The sequence below is a fragment of the Arachis hypogaea genome, chromosome 4 (genome assembly GCF_003086295.3).
Source record: "Arachis hypogaea cultivar Tifrunner chromosome 4, arahy.Tifrunner.gnm2.J5K5, whole genome shotgun sequence".
NCBI classification, from domain to species: Eukaryota; Viridiplantae; Streptophyta; class Magnoliopsida; order Fabales; family Fabaceae; genus Arachis; species Arachis hypogaea.
The window spans coordinates 108,260,318-108,282,428 of record NC_092039.1 but is presented as its reverse complement, the minus strand read 5'-3'; the positions used below and the strand labels follow the sequence as shown (position 1 = coordinate 108,282,428).

General features: G+C 38.2%; 1 protein-coding gene across 1 annotated transcript in view; it reads left to right on the top strand.

Annotated features, from left to right (window-relative positions):
- The window catches only part of LOC140184199 (uncharacterized), a 38,055-nt gene extending 16,214 nt beyond the window's left edge, over positions 1 to 21,841 (top strand). The window contains exon 10 of the mRNA XM_072234506.1: positions 21,372 to 21,841. Within this exon, the coding sequence (XP_072090607.1) occupies positions 21,372 to 21,407 (36 nt within the window). The 3' untranslated portion in view covers positions 21,408 to 21,841. The remainder of the gene's footprint in view (positions 1 to 21,371) is intronic.
- The last annotated feature ends 270 nt before the right edge of the window (positions 21,842 to 22,111 follow it).

Below are 22,111 nucleotides of genomic sequence, written 5' to 3'. Positions count from 1 at the left end.
AATGGTCTGCATGTTCTTTGGTTAAGAACCTCTCTTGATTCCAAAGTGGTTTTGGAGTGTTCTCTTTCTTTCCTCTTGGAGTGGTTTGTTTTCCTTAGGAGTCATGATCTTAGTGAATCTTAGCTCAGTGATCACGAAAAACACACCAAACTTAGAGGTTTGCTTGTCCTCAAGCAAAAGAAAGGAAATGAGAGGAATAGGAGGAGAGTTAAATTCGAGTTGTGGAGAAGAAGGGGAGGTCGAATGTGAATTTAAAAGGGAGAGGGTGGGCAAAAATTTTGAAAAAAGAGATGATAGAAGATATGATTTGTAAAAGATAAGTATGATATGCAAAAGATGTAATTTTAAAATTGAAAAGATATGAGAGAGTTTTGAAAAAGATAAATCTAAATTTGAAAAGATAGTATGATGAGTTGAAAAAGATTTGAAAAGATATTAAAAAGATAGTTGAGTTTTGAAAAAGATTTGAAAAGAAATTAAAAAGATATATGAATTTTGAAAAAGATTTGAAAAGAAGTTGAAGAAGAATGAAGAAAGATTTTTACGATAATTTTTTTTTTTGAAATTGAAATGGAAAAATGAGAATTTGTACATGTTCATGCAAGAAATTATGGATGAAAACATGAAAATTTGAAAAAAAAAATTGTGTTGGAAACAAAACTTCCTCCCCTCCATATTCCTGGCGTTAAACACCCAGAATGGCATCCATTCTGGCATTTAACGCCCAATTATTGCTTGTTTTGGGCATTTAACGCCCAGCCAGGGTACCTGGCTGGCGTTAAACACCAGAAAGCCTTTATCACTGGGCGTTTTTCTAAACGCCCAGAATGCTGCAGTTCTGGCGTTAAATGCCCAGAATGGTACCCATTCTGGTGTTTAACGCCCAGAAAGGTATCTTTACTGGCGTTAAACGCCCTGAATGGTGCCCATTCTGAAGTTTAACGCCCAAAATACCCCTTACTGGCGTTTTTGTGCCAATTAGCTCTTTTTTTCTCTGCTTTATGCTTTGAATGTTTCTATAACTCTGTGAACTTCTGTAATTGAGAATCAATGTAGAAGATAATTTATATCAAACTCCTATAATTATTATTTAAATAACAAATAAACTATACCAATGACTGGGTTGCCTCCCAGCAAGCACTTCTTTATTGTCTTTAGTTGGATCTTACTGAGCTTTAATCTAGTCTCAGTTTTGAGCATTCTTGCTCAACATTGCTTTCAAGATAATGCTTGACTCTCTATCCATTAACAATGAACTTTTTGTTAGAGTCAATATCCTGAAGCTCTACATATCCAAATGGTGACACACTTGTAATCACATATAGTCCTCTCCATCGGGATTTTAATTTCTCAGGAAATAGTCTGAGCCTAGAGCTAAACAGCAGAACCTTTTGTCCTGGCTCAAAGACTCTGGATGACAGTTTTTGTCATGCCACCTTTTTGCCTTCTCCTTGTAAATTTTTGCATTTTCGAAAGCATTCAGTCTGAATTCTTCTAGCTCATTCAGCTGGAGCAATCTTTTCTCTCCAGCTAATTTGGCATCAAGGTTTAGGAATCTAGTTGTCCAGTAGGCTTTATGCTCCAGTTCCACGGGCAGGTGACAGGCCTTCCCAAACACAAGCTGGTATAGAGAAGTTCCTATAGGGGGTCTTGAATGCTGTTTTGTATGCCCATAGAGCATCATCCAAGCTCCTTGTCTAATCCTTTCTATGGGCAATTACAGTCCGTTCCAAGATTCTTTTTAGTTCTCTATTAGAGACTTCAGCTTGCCCATTTGTCTGTGGATGATATGGAGTTGCCACCTTGTGGCTAATTCCATATTTGACCATAGCAGAGTAAAGCTGTTTTTTGCAGAAATGAGTGCCTCCATCACTGATTAGTACTCTAGGGACACCAAATATGCTAAAGATATGTTTCTGGAGGAACTTCAGCACTGTCTTAGTATCATTAGTGGGTGTTGCAATTGCCTCTACCCATTTAGATACATAGTCTATGGCCACCATAATATAAGTGTTTAAGTATGATGGTGGAAAAGGCCCTATGAAGTCAATACCCCATACGTCAAATAACTCAATCTCTAAGATACCTTGTTGAGGCATGGCGTAACTATGAGGCAGATTACCAGCTCTCTGGCAACTGTTACAGTTACGTACAAACTCTCGGGAATCTCTATAGAGGGTAGGCCAGTAGAAGCCACATTGGAGGACTTTTGTGGCTGTTCGCTCACTTCCGAAATGTCCTCCATATTGTGATCCATGACAATGCCATAGGATCTTCTGTGCTTCTTGTCTAGGCACGCATCTACGGATTATTCCGTCTGCACATCTCTTAAAGAGATATGGCTCATCCTACAAGTAGTACTTTGCATCAAAGATCAATTTTTTTGTTTGTTGCCTACTGTACTCCTTGGGTATGAATCTCACAGCTTTATAGTTTGCAATGTTTGCAAACCATGGCACTTCCTGAATGGCAAAGAATTGCTTATCAGGAAAGGTTTCAGAGATCTCAGTAGAAGGGAGGGACACTCCTGCCACTGGTTCTATCCGGGACAAGTGATCAGCCACTTGGTTCTCTGTCCCTTTTCTGTCTCTTATTTCTATATCAAACTCTTGCAGAAGCAACACCCATCTTATGAGCCTGGGTTTTGAATCCTGCTTTGTGAGTAGATATTTGAGAGCAGCATGGTCAGTGTACACAATCACTTTTTATCCGACTAAATAGGATCTAAACTTGTCAATGGCATAAACCACTGCAAGCAGTTCCTTTTCTGTGGTTGTGTAGTTCTTCTATGCGTCATTTAGAACATGGTTGGCATAGTAAATGACATGCAGAAGCTTGTTATGCCTTTGTCCCAATAATGTACCAATAGCATGATCACGGGCATCACACATTAGTTCGAATGGTAATGTCCAGTCTGGTGCAGAAATGACAGGCGCTGTGACCAACTTAGCCTTCAGAGTCTCAAAGGCCTGCAAACACTCTGTGTCAAAGACAAATGGTGTATCTGCAGCTAGCAGGTTACTCAGAGGTTTTGCGATTTTTGAAAAATCCTTTATAAACTTCTTGTAGAATCCTGCATGTCCCAGAAAACTTCTGATTGCCTTAACATTGGTGGGTGGTGGTAATTTTTTAATTACCTCTACCTTAGTTTGATCTACCTCTATTCCTTTGTTCAAAATTTTATGCCCAAGGATAATTTCTTCAGTCACCATAAAGTGACATTTTTCCCAGTTTAAAACCAGGTTAGTCTCTTGGCACCTTTTCAGAACAAGTGCTAGCTGATTAAGATAGGAGCTGAATGAGTCTCCAAATACTGAGAAGTCATCCATGAAGACTTCCAGAAATTTTTCCACCATATCAGAGAAGATAGAGAGCATGCATCTCTAAAAGGTTGCTGGTGCATTGCACAGACCAAAAGGCATTCTTCTGTAGGCAAATACTCCAGATGGACATGTGAATGCTGTTTTCTCTTGATCCTGAGGATCTACTGCAATTTAGTTATAACCTGAATAGCTGTCCAAAAAGCAGTAATAGTCATGACCTGCTAGTCTTTCTAGCATCTGGTCTATGAATGGTAAAGGAAAATGATCCTTTCTGGTGGCTGTATTGAGCCTTCTATAGTCAATACACATACGCCACCCTGTAACTGTTCTTGTAGTAACCAGTTTATTCTTTTCATTGTGAATCACTGTCATGCCTCCCTTTTTGGGTACAACTTGGACAGGGCTCACTCAGGGGCTATCAAAAATAGGATAAATAATCCCAGCCTCCAGTAATTTAGTGACCTCTTTCTACACCACTTCCTTCATGGCTAGATTCAGCCGCCTCTGTGGTTGAACCACTAGCTTAGCATTGTCCTCCAATAGGATCTTGTGCATGCATCTGGCTGGGCTAATGCCCTTGAGATCACTTATGGACCACCCAAGAGCTGTCTTGTGTGTCCTTAGCACCAGAATTAGTGCTTTCTCTTCCTGTGACTCTAAAGCAGAGCTTATGATTACAGGAAAAGTGTCACCTTCTCCCAGAAATGCATTTTTCAGGGATGGTGGTAGTGATTTGAGCTCGGGTTTAGGAGTTTTCTCCTCTTCCTGAGGGGTTTTCAGAGGTTCTTTTATTTCCTCTGGTTCCTTCAGATCAGGCTGGACATCTTTAAAGATGTCCTCTAGCTCTGATTCGAGACTCTCAGCCATATTGATCTCCTCCACCAGGGAGTCAATAATATCAATGCTCATGCAGTCTTTTGATGTGTCTGGATGCTTCATTGCTTCAATAGCATTCAGCCTAAACTCATCCTCATTGACTCTCAGGGTCACTTCCCCTTTTTGGACGTCAATGAGGGTTCGTCCAGTTGCTAGGATAGGTCTTCCTAGAATGAGAGTCACTCTTTTGCTCCTCCATCTCTAGCACTACAAAGTCAGTGGAAAAGGCAAATGGCCCAATTGTGACAATCATGTCATCTATTACGCCTGATGGATATTTAATGGAGCCATCAGCAAGTTGAAGACAAATCCGGGTTGGTTTGACCTCTTCAACTTGTTTATCTTGTTCTGCTTGACGGAGTTTCTGAGGATAAGACATTTTAGCTTTGTATTCTTCAACCTTGGTTGCTACAAGTTTATTTCCTATAGAGGCAGGTTGAGAAGCCTTCTTGAGGGAGTTATTATCAGCATTTTTAGGTGTCTGATCCCTCATTGGCATTTGAACGCCAGGATAGGAGGAGGAATGGGCGTTTAACGCCAGATTCCTACCTTTTTCTGGCGTTTGAACGCTAAAACTGGACATGGGTTGGGCATTTAATGCCAACTTTTCACCCTTTTCTGGCATTTGAACGCCAGAACTGGGCATCCACTAGGCGTTCAACCCCAGTTTTTTACCTTTTTCTGGCGTTTGAATGCCAAAAATATTCCTCTCTGGGCTCTTAATGTCCTCAGAGGGATTTTGGGTGGCAGTTTGCTCATACTCTGTCAGTTGTTCTCTTATTGGCTTTCTGCTGCCTTGAGTTGAGGCGTTCAATATTTTTTCACTTCTTAATTGAACTGCTTGGCACTCTTCTATTATCTGTTTTGATAACTGCTATTTTGTCTGATTCAACTGTGTTTCCATATCCTTATTAGCATTCTTGGTTTCTTGTAGCATCTCCTTAAATTCTGCTAACTGTTTTGTTATAGAAGATATCTGCTGATTAAGTTCAGCAACTTGTTCCTGAGGACTAAAGTCAGTGGATACTGCCTTAGCTTCTTCTTTCATGGAAGACTCACTATTTAAGTATAGATGCTGATTTCTAGCAACCGTATCTATGAGCTCTTAAGCCTCTTCAATTGACTTTCTCATGTGTATAGATCCACCAACTGAGTGGTCTAGAGATAACTGAGCTTTTTCTGTAAGCCCATAGTAGAAGATGTCTAACTGCACCTATTCTGAAAACATTTTAGATGGACATTTCCTTAGCATCTCTCTGTACCTTTCCCAGGCATCATAAAGAGATTCATTATCTCCTTGTCCGAAGCGTTGGATATCCAGCCTTAGCTGTGTCATCCTTTTTGGAGGGAAATATTGATTCAGAAATTTTTCTGACAGCTGTTTCCATGTCTTTATGCTTGCTGTGGGTTAGTTATTTAACCACCTCTTAGCTTGATCTTTTACAGCAAATGGAAACAATAATAGTCTGTAGACATCCTGATCTACTTCTTTATCACGTACTGTGTCAGTAATTTGTAAGAACTGTGCCAGAAACTAAGTAGGTTCTTCCTGTGGAAGATCGGAATACTGACAATTTTGCTGCACCATGATAATGAGCTGGGGGTTCAGCTCAAAGTTGCTAGCTTTAATGGGAGGTATACAGATACTACCCCCATATGATCCTAGAGTCCTTATGGACTGTTCATTTCCACTTAGGTCCATGACGGAGAAAGGAAGATGATGTGAATTTATTTTATTTATTTTATTATATAATAAAATGGATATTAAAATAATAAAATAAAATAAAAAAGAATTTGAAAATATTTTATGAGGATTTTCGAAAAAGAATGAGGAGAGAGAAAGTGGTTAGGAGTTTTTTTTGAAAAAGATATGATTTTAAAAATTTTGACCAAATCAACCTAATGAATTCGAAAATTATGAGAAATTAAAGGAAGGGATAATTTTTTCTTATTTTTGAATTTTATAATGAAAGAGAAAAACACACAAAAGACACAAGACTTAAAATTTTTAGATCTAATGCTCCTTGTTTTCGAAAATTTTGGAGGAAAAATACCAAGGAACACCAAACTTAAAAATTTTAAGATCAAAACACAAAGAAGACTCAAGAACACTTTGAAGACTCACAAGAACAACAAGAACAAAAAGAAAGAATACCAAACTTAAATTTTTTAGAAAACCAAAATAAAATTTTTGAAAACTAAAGAAAAATTAACAAGAGAACACCAAACTTGAAATTTGACACAAGATTTAATCAAAGGAAAATTATTTTTGAAAAGAAGATACCAAAAACATAAGCCAATGCTCTAACCAACTGAGTTATGAAAGAAAAAGTATTTTCTTGAAAAATCTTTTTGAACTTTTCGAAAATCACAAGAAAAACAAGGAAAGACACAAAACAAGAAAAAAATAAAGATCAAACAAGAAAAAATAAACAAGAATAACTTGAAGATCAAGAAAGAATAATGAACATAAATTCGAAAATATGAAGAACAAATGAGGACATGCAATTGACACCAAACTTAAAACATGAAACTACACTCAAAGAAAAATTAATAATCAATAAAGAAAAATAAAATTTTTGAAAAGAAAAAAAAAAGACTCAAATTTGATGACTCTATACCAACAAAAAAAAATAAGTTATTCCTAATCTAAGCAACAAGATGAACCGTCAATTGTCCAAAGTCGAACAATTTCCGGCAATGACGCCAAAAACTTGGTGCACGAAAATCACAATCACACATTTCAATTCCGCACAACTAACCAGCAAGTGCACTGGGTCGTCCAAGTAATACCTTACGTGAGTAAGGGTCGATCCCACGGAGATTGCTGGCTTGAAGCAAGCTATGGTTATCTTATTATTTTTAGTCAGGATATCAATAATGGTTCTTAGTTTTAATTGCAAAAAAAAGAGCATGAAATAAATACTTGTTATGCAGTAATGGAGAAAAGGTTGGAATTTTGGAGATGCTCTGTCTTCTGAATCTCTGCTTTCCTTTTGTTGTTTTTTTCACGCACGCAATGTTCCTTCCATGGCAAGTTGTATATTGGTGGATCACCGTTGTCAATGGCTACCATCCATCCTCTCAGTGAAAATGGTCTTCTACGATTTCCCGCATGGCTAATCATCTGTCAGTTCTCACTCGTGCCGGAATAGGATCCATGGATCCTTTTGCACACTGTTACTGCGCCCAATATTTGTGAATTTGAAGTTCGTCACAGTCACCCCTTCCCAGATCCTACTCGAAATACCACAGATAAGGTTTAGACTTTTCGGATCTCAAGAGTACTGCCAATTGATTCTAGCTTATACCATGAAGACTCTGGTTTCACGGAATTGAACACTCTGTTGTCAGGAGAGAGAATCAAACTCGTGAACCAGGAACCCAAGAGATACACATTCAATCTAAGGTAGAACAGAAGTGGTTGTCAGGCACGCGCTCATAAGTTGATAATGGTGATGAGTGTCACGGATCATCACATTCATCATGTTGAAGTGCGAATGAATATCTTAGAATAGAAACAAGCGTGATTGAATAGAAAACAGAAATAATTGAATTAATCCATCGAGACACAGCAGAGCTCCTCACCCCCAACCATGGGGTTTAGAGACTCATGTCGTAGGAGATACAAATTCAGATGTAAAATGTCATGAGGTACTGAATGAATCTCTAAAAGTAGTTTTTATACTCAACTAGTAACCTAGGTTTACAGAAAATGAGTAAGTTAAGATAGATAGTGCAGAAATCCACTTCTGAGGCCCACTTGGTGTGTGTTTGGGCTGAGCAATGAAGTTTTCACGTGCATAGGCTATTTCTAGCATTTAACTCCAGTTTTTGTGCCAATTTGGGCGTTTAAATCCAGCTTGTATCCTGTTTCTGGCGTTTAATGCCAGAATAGGGTAGAAAGTTGGCGTTAAACGCCGGTTTGCATTATCACAACTCAGGCAAAGTATGAACTATTATATATTGCTGGAAAGCCCAGGATGTCTACTTTCCAACGCAATTGAGAGCACACTAATTGGGCTTCTGTAGCTCTAGAAAATCTATTTCGAGTGCAGGGAGGTCAGAATCCAACAGCATCTGCAGTCCTTTTTAGTCTCTGAATCAGATTTTTGCTCAGGTCCCTCAATTTCAGCTAGAAAATACCTAAAATTACAAAAAAAATACACAAACTCATAGTAAAGGTCAGAAATATGATTTTTGCATAAAAACTAATAAAAATACACTAAAAAGTAGCTAGATCCTACTAAAAACTATATGAAAATACCCCCAAAAAAAGTATAAAATATCCGCTCATCAGTTAACAAGTGATGAATGTAGCAAGGTGATAGAAGATGCATGAAAAGGTAGGCAAGGAGATATACAAGAGAAGGTACAGACCTGTGGTGGAAGTTTAAACAAATGGAGTGCACAAAATTTTGGAAACATACGAAAAGGAATCCAAAAAGCACTAAAGAAAATTGACCAGCTAAATTCTAAACCACAGACCAAAGATGTTATAAGGGGGATGAAGGAGGAGGAAGCAAAACTAGATGAATTACTGAAGATAAAGAAAATCTAGTGCAGTCAGAGATCAAGAGCAAGCTGGCTCAAGCATGAAGACAAGAACATAGTTTTTTTTTTACCAAACAGCATCCCAAAGGAAGTGAAGGAACTGGATTGACTCAATTGTAAATGATGCTGGTGTAAAATACGAAGAAGTTGAGCAAATAAAAAGATCAATGAGAACTTTCTATGAGAAACTCTTCACCTCAGAGGAAACTCAAGATGTCCAACAAACGGTAGATGTGGTTAGGGGAAGAATAAATGAAGAAATATATGTGATTCTCAATGAGGATTTTACAAAAGAAGAGATTTTTCAAGCGCTTCCGCAGATGCATCCCACAAAAGCCCCCAGGCCAGATGGAACGCCCGTGTTATTCTACCAAAGGATATTAAAAATGGTGGGGAACAAAGTGACGAGCACAGTTCTAAAAATTTTGAATGAGGGGACAGATCCGAGACCCCTAAACCACACTCTTATTTGTATGATCCCCAAAGTGAGCAAGCCAAAACATACAAAGGAGTTTAGACCAATATCCTTGTGTAATGTCATTCTCAAAATAGTCACAGAGACTTTAGCAAACAGGCTAAAAATAATCCTACTTCAGATTATTGGAGAAAACCAAAGTGCTTTTGTCCCGGAAAGATTAATTATGGACAATGATTTAGTAGCTTTTGACATTTTTTAATATATGAAAAAGAAGACAGCAGTGAGGATGGATTATGGGAAGATGAAATTAGATATGGAGAAGGCTTATAACATGGTTGAATGGATTTTCTTAAAGAAAACACTAATAGCCATGGAATTCTTGAACAGGTGGGTGTCAACAGTTTAGAAGTGTGTGAGTTCAACATCTTTCTCCATCATTTTAAATGGCATTCCAAGTAAGAGTTTTGAGTCGACAAAGGGTCTCAAGCAAGGGGATCCTCTATCCCCTTACATGTTCATCATTTGTGTCAAAGTATTATCAGGTATACTAACTAAAGCTCAGAATAACAAGCTTATCTGGGGGATCAAGATTGCTAAAAACATCCCAGAGATAAATCACTTGTCTTTTGCGGATGACAGTATCCTTTTCACGAGGATATTAGATCAAGCAATTTAGGAGGGTTAAAGAAACCCTTAACTCCTACCAGAATGCCTCAGGACAACATATCAACCTAGAAAAGTCAGAATTGTCTTTTAGCCGAAATATGCCAGCCAACAGAAGAATGATCATACAAGATAGATTGGGAATTAAGGCTGTAGAGAGACATTCCAAATACCTTGGTCTCCCAATATTTGTGGAAAGATTAAAAAATAAGGTTTTTGAGTATATCCAACAGAAAGTCTGGAAGGAACTTAAAGGGTAAAAAAAGAAACTCCTCTCAAGAGCAAAAAAGAAAGTCCTAATTAAGCTTCTAGCACAAGTAATACCCACTTACATTATAGGATGCTTCAGATTATCAACTAACCTAGGCCACCATATTGATTGCATGATAAACAAGTTCTATTAGGATCGAAACAGGGAGAAAAAAAGATATATTGGATAAAATAGAAAAAGATGTATTTGCTGAAGCAAAAAGGAGGCCTAGGCCTCAGAGATATAAAGCCTTTTAACCTAGCTCTACTAGCAAAACAAGGATGGTGACTCATTAAGAACTTAGACTCACTAGCAGCCAAAATCCTAAGGAGTAAGTATTTCTGTAGAAAAGAATTCCTCAACTTGGACCTAGAAGTTGTATCAAGTTACACATGAAAGAGTATCTGGGAGGCAAAACCAGCACTGGAGAGAGGTGGATATTGGAATATTGGTAATGGTAGAAGAGTCAGGATTTGGAAAGATTCCTGGTTACCTAGACAAAATGGGTCGAAGATTTGGATCCCCCACCACAGCTTGGAAAAGCACTCAACAGTGGAAGACCTAATGCTAGCAGATGGAAGGGAGTGGAATAGAGAGCTAATTGATAAATATTTCTCCTCTTCGAAGCAAATCAGATCACAAAAAATTTAATTTTCAGAAAAGATTAAGAAGATAATTTCATTTGGAAGAATGCAAGAGATGGCATGTCCAGAGTCAAAATTGTATATCATGAAATTAAAAACCAAAATCAGAGCCAGTCAAATTATTCCAATAGAGGTAGTTGTGACGAGAATATCTAAAAAAGATTGTGGAAGACAAATACCCACTAAGAATTCTTAATTTTCTCTGGAGAGTCTTGCACAAATCACTACCCACCAAGAAAAATTTTTTCCGCCGCAGGGTAGGAGACACGCTGCTATGCCAATGGTGCTGGGAAAGGGAAGAAACAAAGAGCCATATCCTGAAAGATAGCTGGTTCACCCGTCAATTTTGATTTGCATCTCCTCAACTCTATGAACTGAGGCTAGCATGGACCAAAAGGTGGGATATTGGATGATGAAGACGATGGAGAACTTCTAAGACAGAGAAAAAACGTTGTTCTGCCTGCTCTTGAATCAAATTTGGAGGGCCCAAAACTTGTTGATTTTTGAAGGGTAAAACATACCAATTGAAGAGGACATCAACAGAGAAACAAAGTTTTGTGAGGACTTTTGGAAGGATCAGGGATGAAGAAAAGAGATAAGATCAAATTTGGTCCCTCATTCCCAATTAAAGCATTGTTGGAAAGCTCCACCAACCGACCAGGTGAAAGTTAATATTGATGCCTCATTTTCTAATAGAGGTAATAGTGACATTGGAGTGGTAGTTAGAGATGAAATGGATTTTATTTTAGCGGCAGCATCGTGGGCCATTCCTTTCAACTTAGAGGTCCATGAAGCAGAAGCATATGCTTCACTAAAGTAATTATTGAGAGTGATAGTTTAGAGGTTGTGAATGCACTCAAACAGAGAAGGAACGTGGAGACCTATTTTGGCTCTTTTATGATTGATACTCTTGCTTTACTAAAGAATTTTAGATTAGTTAATTTTAGCTATGGTACGAGGAATGGTAACAAAGTAGCTCATGAACTTGCACTTCAAATTCAATGTGGAAGGAAGAAGCCCCTCAGCATGTATTATGTAAAACCCGCTAAAATTAGTAAATAATTAGTCAACAAATTGAATTTTAACAAGGAAAATTATAAATGAAAATTTTATATTAAAATAGGATAGAGCTCTTTAAAATGAAAATCTTAACACCAATTTCGAAGAATTTGGACCGAAAAGACCAAACCAGTTGAACCGAGCCCAAACCGAGCCCGTGGGCCCAACCAGACCCATCACTTAAATGGGCAGAAGCTCATCTCCTTTCCCATTCAGCAAAGAAGCACGTTGAACAGCCAAGGAAAGAGGAGAGCTTCCAAACCCTCACCACAACATTAATCCACCATAACTTCTTCGTCTGAGCTCCGATCGCCGCACCATTTGCGGCCACGCGTCTAACGCATCAAACTCTACGATTCTATTGGATTAATTTTATAGGTAAGCTTCGATCTCACTCCAGCCTCTCTATCCCTCAATTTTTGAAATTAAAGGGAACCCATGTTGAGATTTGGTTTGATTTAGTACTCTAGGTTCAATTTAGCTTGTGGAGCTTGACGGATTTAGTTCGTTTAGTTCATGGACCCGGTGAGAGTCCTAGACCCTAGTTATTTCTTGTTTGGATTATGTTGGATATTGAATTGTTGGGTATATTTATGTATATATATGTGTTAAGTGTATGAATACATGATATGGAGACTTTGGAATCTTTGGAAGCTGGATTTGAGAGCTTAGTGGAGTTAGAGTTGAATCTTGGTGATTGAGGTCTTGCCCTTTTGCCTTGTGGATTGCCTTGGTTAATACATTGTGATCGGCCAAGGTATAGTTTAGGTTTTGCGTGTATAATATATAATGTCGTGTGAAAACTTAGGCTAGAGAACCGTAAGATAAGCTGGAATGGTTGTGTGTATTGGATGTTTAATAACAATGGTTTGAGTATATGTGGTGTTCCTTGTAAGGCCCCACATCGGTTGGGGAGAGGAATGAAGCATGCCTTATAAGGGTGTGGATACCTCTACCTAGCATGACGCATTTTGACGAGTGAGTGTGGGGGGCTTCGGCTAGCATCCCTATCGTCAAAAGCAAAACCATGAGGCCTTGTGTGCCAAAGCGGACAATATCATACTAGCGGGTGATCTGGGCTGTTACAGATGGTATTAGAGCCAAAACCCGGATCAATGTGCCAGCGAGGGCGCTGGGCTCCCTTAAGGGGGTGGATTGTAAGGTCCCACATCGGTTGGGGAGGGGAATAAATCATGCCTTATAAGGATGTGGATACTTCTCCCTAGCATGACGCGTTTTGACGAGTGAGTGTGGGGGCTTCGGCTAGCATCCCTATCGTCAAAGGCAAAACTGTGAGGCCTTGTGTGCCAAAGCGGACAATATCATGCTAGCGGGTGATCTGGGCTGTTACATTCCTTTGGTTTTGTTGGTATTGGAATGATGAATGATGATGTGATGATAATGTTTGAAGAACTTGTGATTTAGGCATTATGTAAATATAGGTTGGTTTGTTGACGTTTGATGATAAACTTGTGAAGTTTAGGTTGAAGTGAGATGTTATTGAATTGAGAAATGGTAGGATTGAAGATATTATTATGATATTGTCAAAAGTGTGTTATATTGATTATTATAGGTATGATGAATTGGGTTGGAATGAGCTTTAAAAAGAAAATGAGATTTTGAAGCTTTTGTGAAATTGGTTTTGGCTGAACTTTGGCGACCCATAAATTAGCTTCCGGATCCCCAAATGGTTTCAAACTTGTTTTGTATAAAATATTGGGTCCGTGAAGTTTACGCCATTTAAGAACGGAGGAAAAATGATTTAAAATAGAAAAGCTATGTGCGTCGGAAATTTGGTGTTTAAATTAGCAAATCTGCAGATTTCAGACTTGGTAAAATTTTTTGGAAAAATGTACGTTCATGCGTACGTATGGCCCATGCGTACGCGTGACATGAGACTTTCGCGTATACATACCCCTCATTTGCGTATGGTAGCTACTGCCTCTTGCGCATGCGTGCACGAACAAGCCTATGTGTACACGAAATGGGCTAAGTTTGCACGTCCACGTGTATGCGTGGCCGACGCGTGTGCGTGACGTGAGGTTTACGCATACGCAAGATCCTCATGCGCAACCATGCACTACTGCCTAGCACTAATGCGTACGTGTAATCAAGGGATACGTGTGCGTCTTGGCCTAAACGCATATCCACGCGTACGCGTGACTGCTATTTTCTGCAAAACTGGATTTTGTGTTTTTAAATCAAATTTCAGACTTTTAAACCTCTATTTTCATACTGTTAGCTCTAAACTTGATTAGTAAGTCTAGTAATGAGTTGAGACTAGGAATAGATGGTAACTTGGGAATGAAGTAAGGTTGGAAAAGTGATGTTTTAGGTATGAGAAGATAGGTGGCATATATATATATATATATATATATATATATATATATATATATATATATATATATATATATATATATATATATATATCTTTTAAATTATGAATCTGGATAATGAAAGGAATAAATGTTACACCTGAGCACTCTTTCTCGAAAGTGCGACCCTAGGAGATGGTGGAAGGTGAGGATCCTCTTCTTTGTTCCTCTTGGTATTGTAAAATCACCCCCAACGAGATAGTGGGAGGTTAGGATCCCCTCCTTTGTTTCTCCTGGGCATATGAGAACATACCTCCTGGGTAAACGCAAGGGTTGTGATTTCGCCCAACTTGCTCCAGGTTGGTTAGCATAAAGGCTCCCCGGGTAGATACAAGGATTGTGGTTTCGCCCCACTTGCTCCAGGTATGATGAGTTATGTATAAAAGTGCAATTACATGATGAGTAAGTAACGAATGACTATGAAATGTTAATGAATGAGTATGGAATGATTATTTGAGATACAATTTTTCTTGGGTAAAGTATCGTGACTTGCCACCACGTGCTCCAAGTTGAGATTCGATACTTTGTTGACCCTACGTTGTAATGGTGATCGGGCACGTATAAATTCCCAAAATGGATATCCCCCATTGAGTAAGTTATATATGAATAAATGAATGCATGAATTATGAATGATATGAGAAAATATACGCATAGACTCATGGGGATACGCGACGAGGGACAGTCTAAGGGTTTCAGACTTGTCGGGTTGGCTGGATAACTGACAGATGATCCTCATCAGCCATAGGACAGGCATACATCATGTGCATTCTATTTGTTTTGTTTGCTATGTATTACTTGGGATTGCCTAATGGTGCGGGATTTATAACCCACAAACTAACCGGCAAGTACACCGGGTCATACCAAGTAATACCTCAGGTGAGTGAGGGTCGATCCCACGAGGATTGATGGATCAAGCAACAATGGTTGGTTAAACCACTTAGTTAGGCAAACAGAAAAGAGTGTTGGATGTTCAAAGAGCATTAAACAGTAAATTAAGAGTTTGAAGACAGCAAGTGAATAAGTTGGGAATAAAATATGGGAGAAAATAGTTAAGGCTTCAGAGTTATCTATTTTCTGTATTGATTTTTCTTACTAACTATTTTAATCGTGCAAGATTTAATTCATGGCAAACTATATATGACTAGACCCTAATTCCTTAGACCTTCCTAGTCTCCGCTAAAATTCATTAACTGCCAATTCCTTGGTCAATTAATTCCAATTAAATGGTGATGATCAAATTCCAGTTTATATGCCACAAGAATCCTAATTATCTAGATATAAGGGGATTATATGTCATGTATCCCGTTAAATACAAACAATTAGAAATTCAGGAGAATATATTTTCAAGCTATTGTTCAAGTAAAGAGCTTTTTCAAGTTATACAAGAACTCAATTAGAACATGGGTCATACTTCAGTTCCACCCAAATTCATAGAATAAAGAACAAAAACAATTCTTGAAATATAAATCAAAACATGAACTAAAATAGAAAAGTAATAATATCAATCCATACAATAGACAGAGCTCCTAACCTTAACAATGGAGGTTTAGTTGCTCATGACTCAGAGAAAAAAACTAGGATTCAGGTAAACTCTGAAGTACGAAATGTTAATTGGTATAGAATCCTAATATCTTTTTTTATCTAATCCTAATTAATTTAAAATCTAATATCTAAACTAATATCTTTTCCTATAATATTTAAATTTAAATCAGAATTAATTATGGCAATCAGCAAGTCTTCAAGTGATTGATGGGGACCACTTGCTTCGTAGGACCCACGCCTAACTTGGGAAGTAACAGGAAGTGTTCCCTTGAGTCCTCCATTCTGCAGCCTCTAATCTATGTTTTTTGGGCTGAAAACTGGGTCAAAAATAGCCCAAAAATCACCCCCAGTGTTTTTCTACGTTTTCTGCACGTGGCGCATGTCACGCGTAAGCGTCAGTCACGCGTATGCGTCAATCATCTTCTTCGCGTGTCACGCGTACGCGTCACTGTGCAAAACTTCAAATCACGTGTACGCGTCATCCACGCGCCCGCATCACCATGGAAAGCTCTAAATCACGCGCACGCGTGTGCGTCGCTCCTCGCTGTCATCTCATTTAAATTTTTGTGCTGCAGAAACTCCATCAATTCTAGCCGAATGCTACCTAAAATAAACAGAATTGTCCAAGACTCAAAGTAGCATCCATAGTGGCTAAAATAAAATTAATTCTAGATTAAAATTAACAAATTGATTGTAAATTCACTAGAAAAAGACAAGAAAGAAGCTCACTGTCATCCCTCCTTTCTTGGGAACTACCTGCACAGGACTTACCCAAGGACTGTCAGAAATAGGGTAAATAATACCTGCTTCCCATAATTTCATTACCTCTTTTTGGACCACTTCTTTCATGGTTGGATTGAGTCTCCTTTGTGGTTGCACAACTGATTTAGCATCATCTTCAAGAAGGATCTTGTGCATACACTTGGTTGGACTAATCCCCTTCAAATCACCAATGGTCCACCCAAGAGCAGTTTTATGGCTCCTGAGCACTGAAACAAGCGCCTCTTCCTCTTCAGGCTTCAGGGAAGAGCTAATAATCACCGGATATGAATCATTTTTACCCAAGAACACATATTTCAGAGAAGGAGGTAAAGGTTTGAGCTCAAGCTTGGGGGCTTCCTCCTCTGCTTTAGGCGTGTAAACCATAGCCTTCTGGGGTGGTGAATCATCAACTTCAACTAATTCATACTCAGAAACAAGATCCAGAATGTCATCAAGCACCTCAGCTTTCAGTACCTCTTGAACAAGTGGTTTAATAATATCTATTTTCATGCACCCTTCAAAATCATTAGGGTGTTTGAGAGCCTAAAAAACATTTAGGACTGCCTATTCTTCATTGACCCTCAGGGTCAATTCACCCTTTTGCACATCAATCAGAGCTCTACCTGTAGCTAAAAAGGGTCTACCAAGTATAATAGAGGATTTTACCTCCTCTTCTATGTCTAATATATCAAAATCAACAGGAAAAATAAATGGTCCTACTTTAACAAGTAAATCCTCAACAACACCCACATGTAATTTAACAGAAAGATCAGCAAGTTGAAGAGAAATACGAGTGGATTTTACCTCCTCAATTTGAAGCTTTTTCATCACTAAAAGTGGCATTAGATTTATGCTAGCTCCAAGGTCACATAAAGTTCTCTGAATGGTGATATCTCCAATGGTGCAAGGAATGACAAAGCTCCCTGGGTCTGACATTTTCTCAGGTAGATTGTGTTGAATAATTGCACTACATTCCTTGGTTAACACCACTATTTCTTATTCCTTCCAATTCCTCTTATGGGTCAACAACTCTTTCACATAAATTTAGCATAAAGAGGCATTTGCTCAAGAGCCTCTGCAAAAGGAATGTTGATCTATAGCTTCTTAAAGATCTAAGAATTTGGAAAACTACTTTTCTTTGGAAGCCTTCTGAAGCCTCTGAGGATATGGCATTTTTGGCTTGTATTCAGAAGCATTTGGCAAGGTAGGATAAGTGTCAAGAGAATCAGGGAATGGGTTATCTGCACGCTTAGGAGAGGCGCGCTCTACTTCTTCATTCTTTTCCTCTGGAGTTCCTTTTTCAACTAATTCTTCATTGGCCTTGGTCTCAGAGCTAGATACTTTACCACTTCTCAACTGAATAACCTTGCAATCTTTTCTTGGGTTCACCACTGTATCACCTGGTAATGTACTTGCAGACCTCTCAGGTATTTGCTTGCTCAACTGGCCCATTTGCACTTCCAAGTTTCTAATGGAGGCTCTGGTTTCCTGCATAAAACTCCTCATCATCTTCCAATTAGAATCTTCTTGGAATTTAGAGTTAGCCTGCTGAGGTGGTTGTTGCTGCTGAGACTAAAATTGGCAGTTATTATAATTGTTCTGTTGGAAGCCGCCGTAAGAATTATTGTTGAAATTCTGAGGTCTCTGAGGTTGGTCTCTCCACCCAAAATTTGGATGATTTCTCCATCCTTGATTGTATGTCTGAGAATAGGGGTCATTATTGGGATTTCTAGAACCACTCCCCATGTAATTGACCTGTTCAAAAGAGGATTGAGCATAATTATAATTATCATTTTGCACTAAATTTTTTGCCATATCATAGGAGACCTCTTGAGGTGGATTTTGGGTGTTGATATCTGAGACTTGCATGCCACCCATGTGTTGAGTAAGTAGACTTATTTGCTGAGACATAAGCTTGTTCTGAGCAAGAATAGCTTTAAGAGCTTCTACTTCCATGACACCCTTCTTCTGAGGAGTCTCAGAGTTCACATGATTCCTGTTAGATGAGTATAAATATTGGTTGCTAGCAACTAATTCAATAAGCTCAAAAGTCTCCTCGGTGTCTTCTTCTTATGCAATGAACCTCCTGCAGAATTATCTAAGCACATCTTGGACATTTCACCCAAACATTCATAAAAGATATCTAGTTAGGTCCATTTGGAAAACATGTTCGGAGGACATTGCCTAGTCAGTAGCTTGTATCTCTCCCAAGCTTCTTACAGAGTTTCACCATTCTTCTACCTGAAGGTCTGAACCTCCACCCTAAGCTTAGTCAGCTTCTTTGGTGGGAAAAATTTAGTGAGAAACTTAGTAACAACTTTGTTCCAAGTATCCAGACTTTCTTTGGGTTAGGAATCTAGCCATAGCTTTGCTCCATCCCTCAGAGCAAATGGGGAAGAGCATGAGTTTGTATACCTCTGGGTTCACTCCATTTGTCTTCACAGTATCACAAATCTATAGAAAACTAGAAATAAACTGATTTGGGTCTTCGTGGGGAAGACCATGATACTGGCAGTTTTGTTGCACCAGGGTGACCAATTGTGGCTTCAACTCAAAGTTGTTCGCAGCTATAGGAGGCACCACAATGCTTTTTCCATAAAGATCTGCAGTAAGAGCAGAGTAAGAGCCAAGTACTCTTCTTTGTTGCTCATTTCCATTCGGATTTGCCACATTGGCATTATCAGCATTGTTAGGATCCATAGTGGATTCTGCAGCCTTGCAAAGTTTAGCTTGTTGTAAACGCCGCCTGAAAGTCCTTTCAGGTTCAGGATCAAAGTCTAAGAGATGTTCTTTGTCTCTGTTCCTGCGCATAAACAAACAAAAGACAAGAAAAAATAGAACTCTCTACGTCAGAGTGCAGAGAATTTCCAGTGAGGTAACCTGAACTAGGAAACACCAAACTTAATTTCAGAAATTACTAAAAATATTAGTGCTATTAAAATATTTTTTCTTTTTTTCGAAAATATTAAAAATATATTTTAATAAAATTAAAAATAAAACGCCTAATCTAAGCAATCAAACAACTAACAGTTGTTAATCACTATCAATCCCGGGCAACGGCGCAAAAACTTGGAGCGGGATTTATAACCCACAAACTAACCGGCAAGTGCACCGGGTCGTACCAAGTAATACCTCAGGTGAGTGAGGGTCGATCCCACGAGGATTGATGGATCAAGCAACAATAGTTGGTTAAACCACTTAGTTAGGCAAACAGAAAAGAGTGTTGGATGTTCAAAGAGCATTAAACAGTAAATTAAGAGTTTGAAGACAGCATGTGAATAAGTTAGGAATAAAATATGGGAGAAAATAGTTAAGGCTTCAGAGTTATCTATTTTCTGGATTGACTTTTCTTACTAACTATTTTAATCATGCAAGATTTAATTCATGGAAAACTATATGTGACTAGACCCGAATTCCTTAGACCTTCCTAGTCTTCTCTAAAATTCATTAACTGCCAATTCCTTGGTCAATTAATTCCAATTAAAGGGTGATGATCAAATTCCATTTTATATGCCACAAGAATCATAATTATCCATATATAAGGGGATTATATGGCACATATCCCGTTAAATACAAACAATTAGAAATTCAAGAGAATATGTTTTCAAGCTGTTGTTCAAGTAAAGAGCTTTTCCAAGTTATACAAGAACTCAATTAGAACATGGGTCATACTTCCGTTCCACCCAAATTCATAGAATAAAGAACGAAAATAATTCTTGAAATATAAATCAAAACATGAATTAAAATAGAAAAGTAATAATGTCAATCCATACAATAGACAAAGCTCCTAACCTTAACAATGGAGGTTTAGTTGCTCATGACTCAAAAAAGAAAACTAGGATTCAGGTAAACTCTGAAGTGCGGAATGTTAATTGGTATAGAATACTAATATCTTTTTTATCTAATCCTAATTAATTTAAAATCTAATATCTAAACTAATATATTTTCCTATAATATTTAAATTTAAATCAGAATTAATTATGGCAATCATCAAGTCTTCAAGTGATTGATGGGGACCACTTGCTTCGTAGGACCCACGCATAACTTGGGATGTAACAAGAAGTGTTTCCTTGAGTCCTCTATTCTGCAGCCTCTAATCTGTGTTTCCTGGGCTGAAAACTGGGTCAAAAACAGCCCAGAAATCGCCCCCAACGTTTTTCTGCATTTTCTGCACGTGGCACATGTCACGCGTACGCGTCGATGGTCTTCTTCGCGTGTCACGCGTACGCGTCAGGTACGCGTACGCGTCGCCGTGCAAATATTCAAATCATGCATATGCGTCATCCACGCGCCCGCGTCACCATGAAAATCTCCAAATCACGCACACGCGTCAGGTACGCGTGCGCGTCGCTCTTCGCTGTCATCTCATTTAAATTTTTGTGCTGTAGAAACTCCATCAATTTCAACCGAATGCTACCTAAAATAAACAGAATTGCACAAGACTCAAAGTAGCATCCATAGTGGCTAAAAGACAATTAATTCTAGATTAAACTTAACAAATTGATTGCAAATTCACTAGGAAAAGACAAGAAAGATGATCACGCATCACCTAACATAATATATATTATGCTAACTGTTATATTTGCTACCTGCACTACCTGTTTTCTACTTGTGCTTGAAATTGTTTGGTTGTCTGTCTCTGCTGAATCATTGGTGATGGAGGAGCGGAGGAAAGGTGGACCGATTTGGTGATAAAGTTAGGTTTAAGTAAGTAAGTTTAGAATTCCTTAGAACACCTACCCTTTTTATGGCTTCTGTTTAGAATTTAAGTTTTATAACTGAGTGTTGGCGTCCTAGGATTGCCTCTGGCATTTTCAGGACCTTATATATTATGTGTGTGGCACCTTTACCACACTGAGAACCTCCGATTCTCACCCCATACTGTGTTGTTATTTTCAAATGCAGGTCGAGAGGCACCTCGCTAGGCGTCTAGATTCCTGAAGCGGAGCGATTTCTGGGTTCTTTTATTATGCAGCTTATGTATATATGTACTTAGCTTTCTCTCCAAGAAACTTGTTTATTTTGTCCCTCTTAGAGGTCAAGGGAGAGTATAAGGCTTTATCTTGTCTTTTGGGTATTTTGGGGATATGTATATATATGTATATAAATATTCTCCGGCCAGCCTTGACTACTTCGCAGGCTGAGTTAGGAGCTAGTTATTTCGCATCTTTGATTTTTTATTCTCTCTTTTGTTTAGTTACACCTATAATCTTTAGGTTTCTTAGCACGCAAGTAATCTCGTTTTCTGAGCGTTGTGCTTTTCATTTTACGAATTTGTTTTACCCGTTTTTCAAGACTCCTTGTATATTGTTCTCTTTCAGATACTATTATGCATATATTTTATCTTAGAGACCGTAATATCATACCACCTCTTTTTTACAGCTTAAGCGTAAAATTTTGTATAGTAAGAGTGTTACATATTAAATCTAGTCTTTGCCAGATATCATCTGTCCTATTAAATGAAGTTGCAATCTTTTCAGTAAAAAAAAAAAAAAAAAAAAAAAAAAAAAAAAAAAAGAAAAAGAAGAGTTCTACAGAGTATGATCAAACTTTGATGTGTATCACTCACAATCCTCAAAATATTACTACACACTTTATAATATTACACTCACTATTACAAGAGAATTCACTCAAAACGAAAGAAA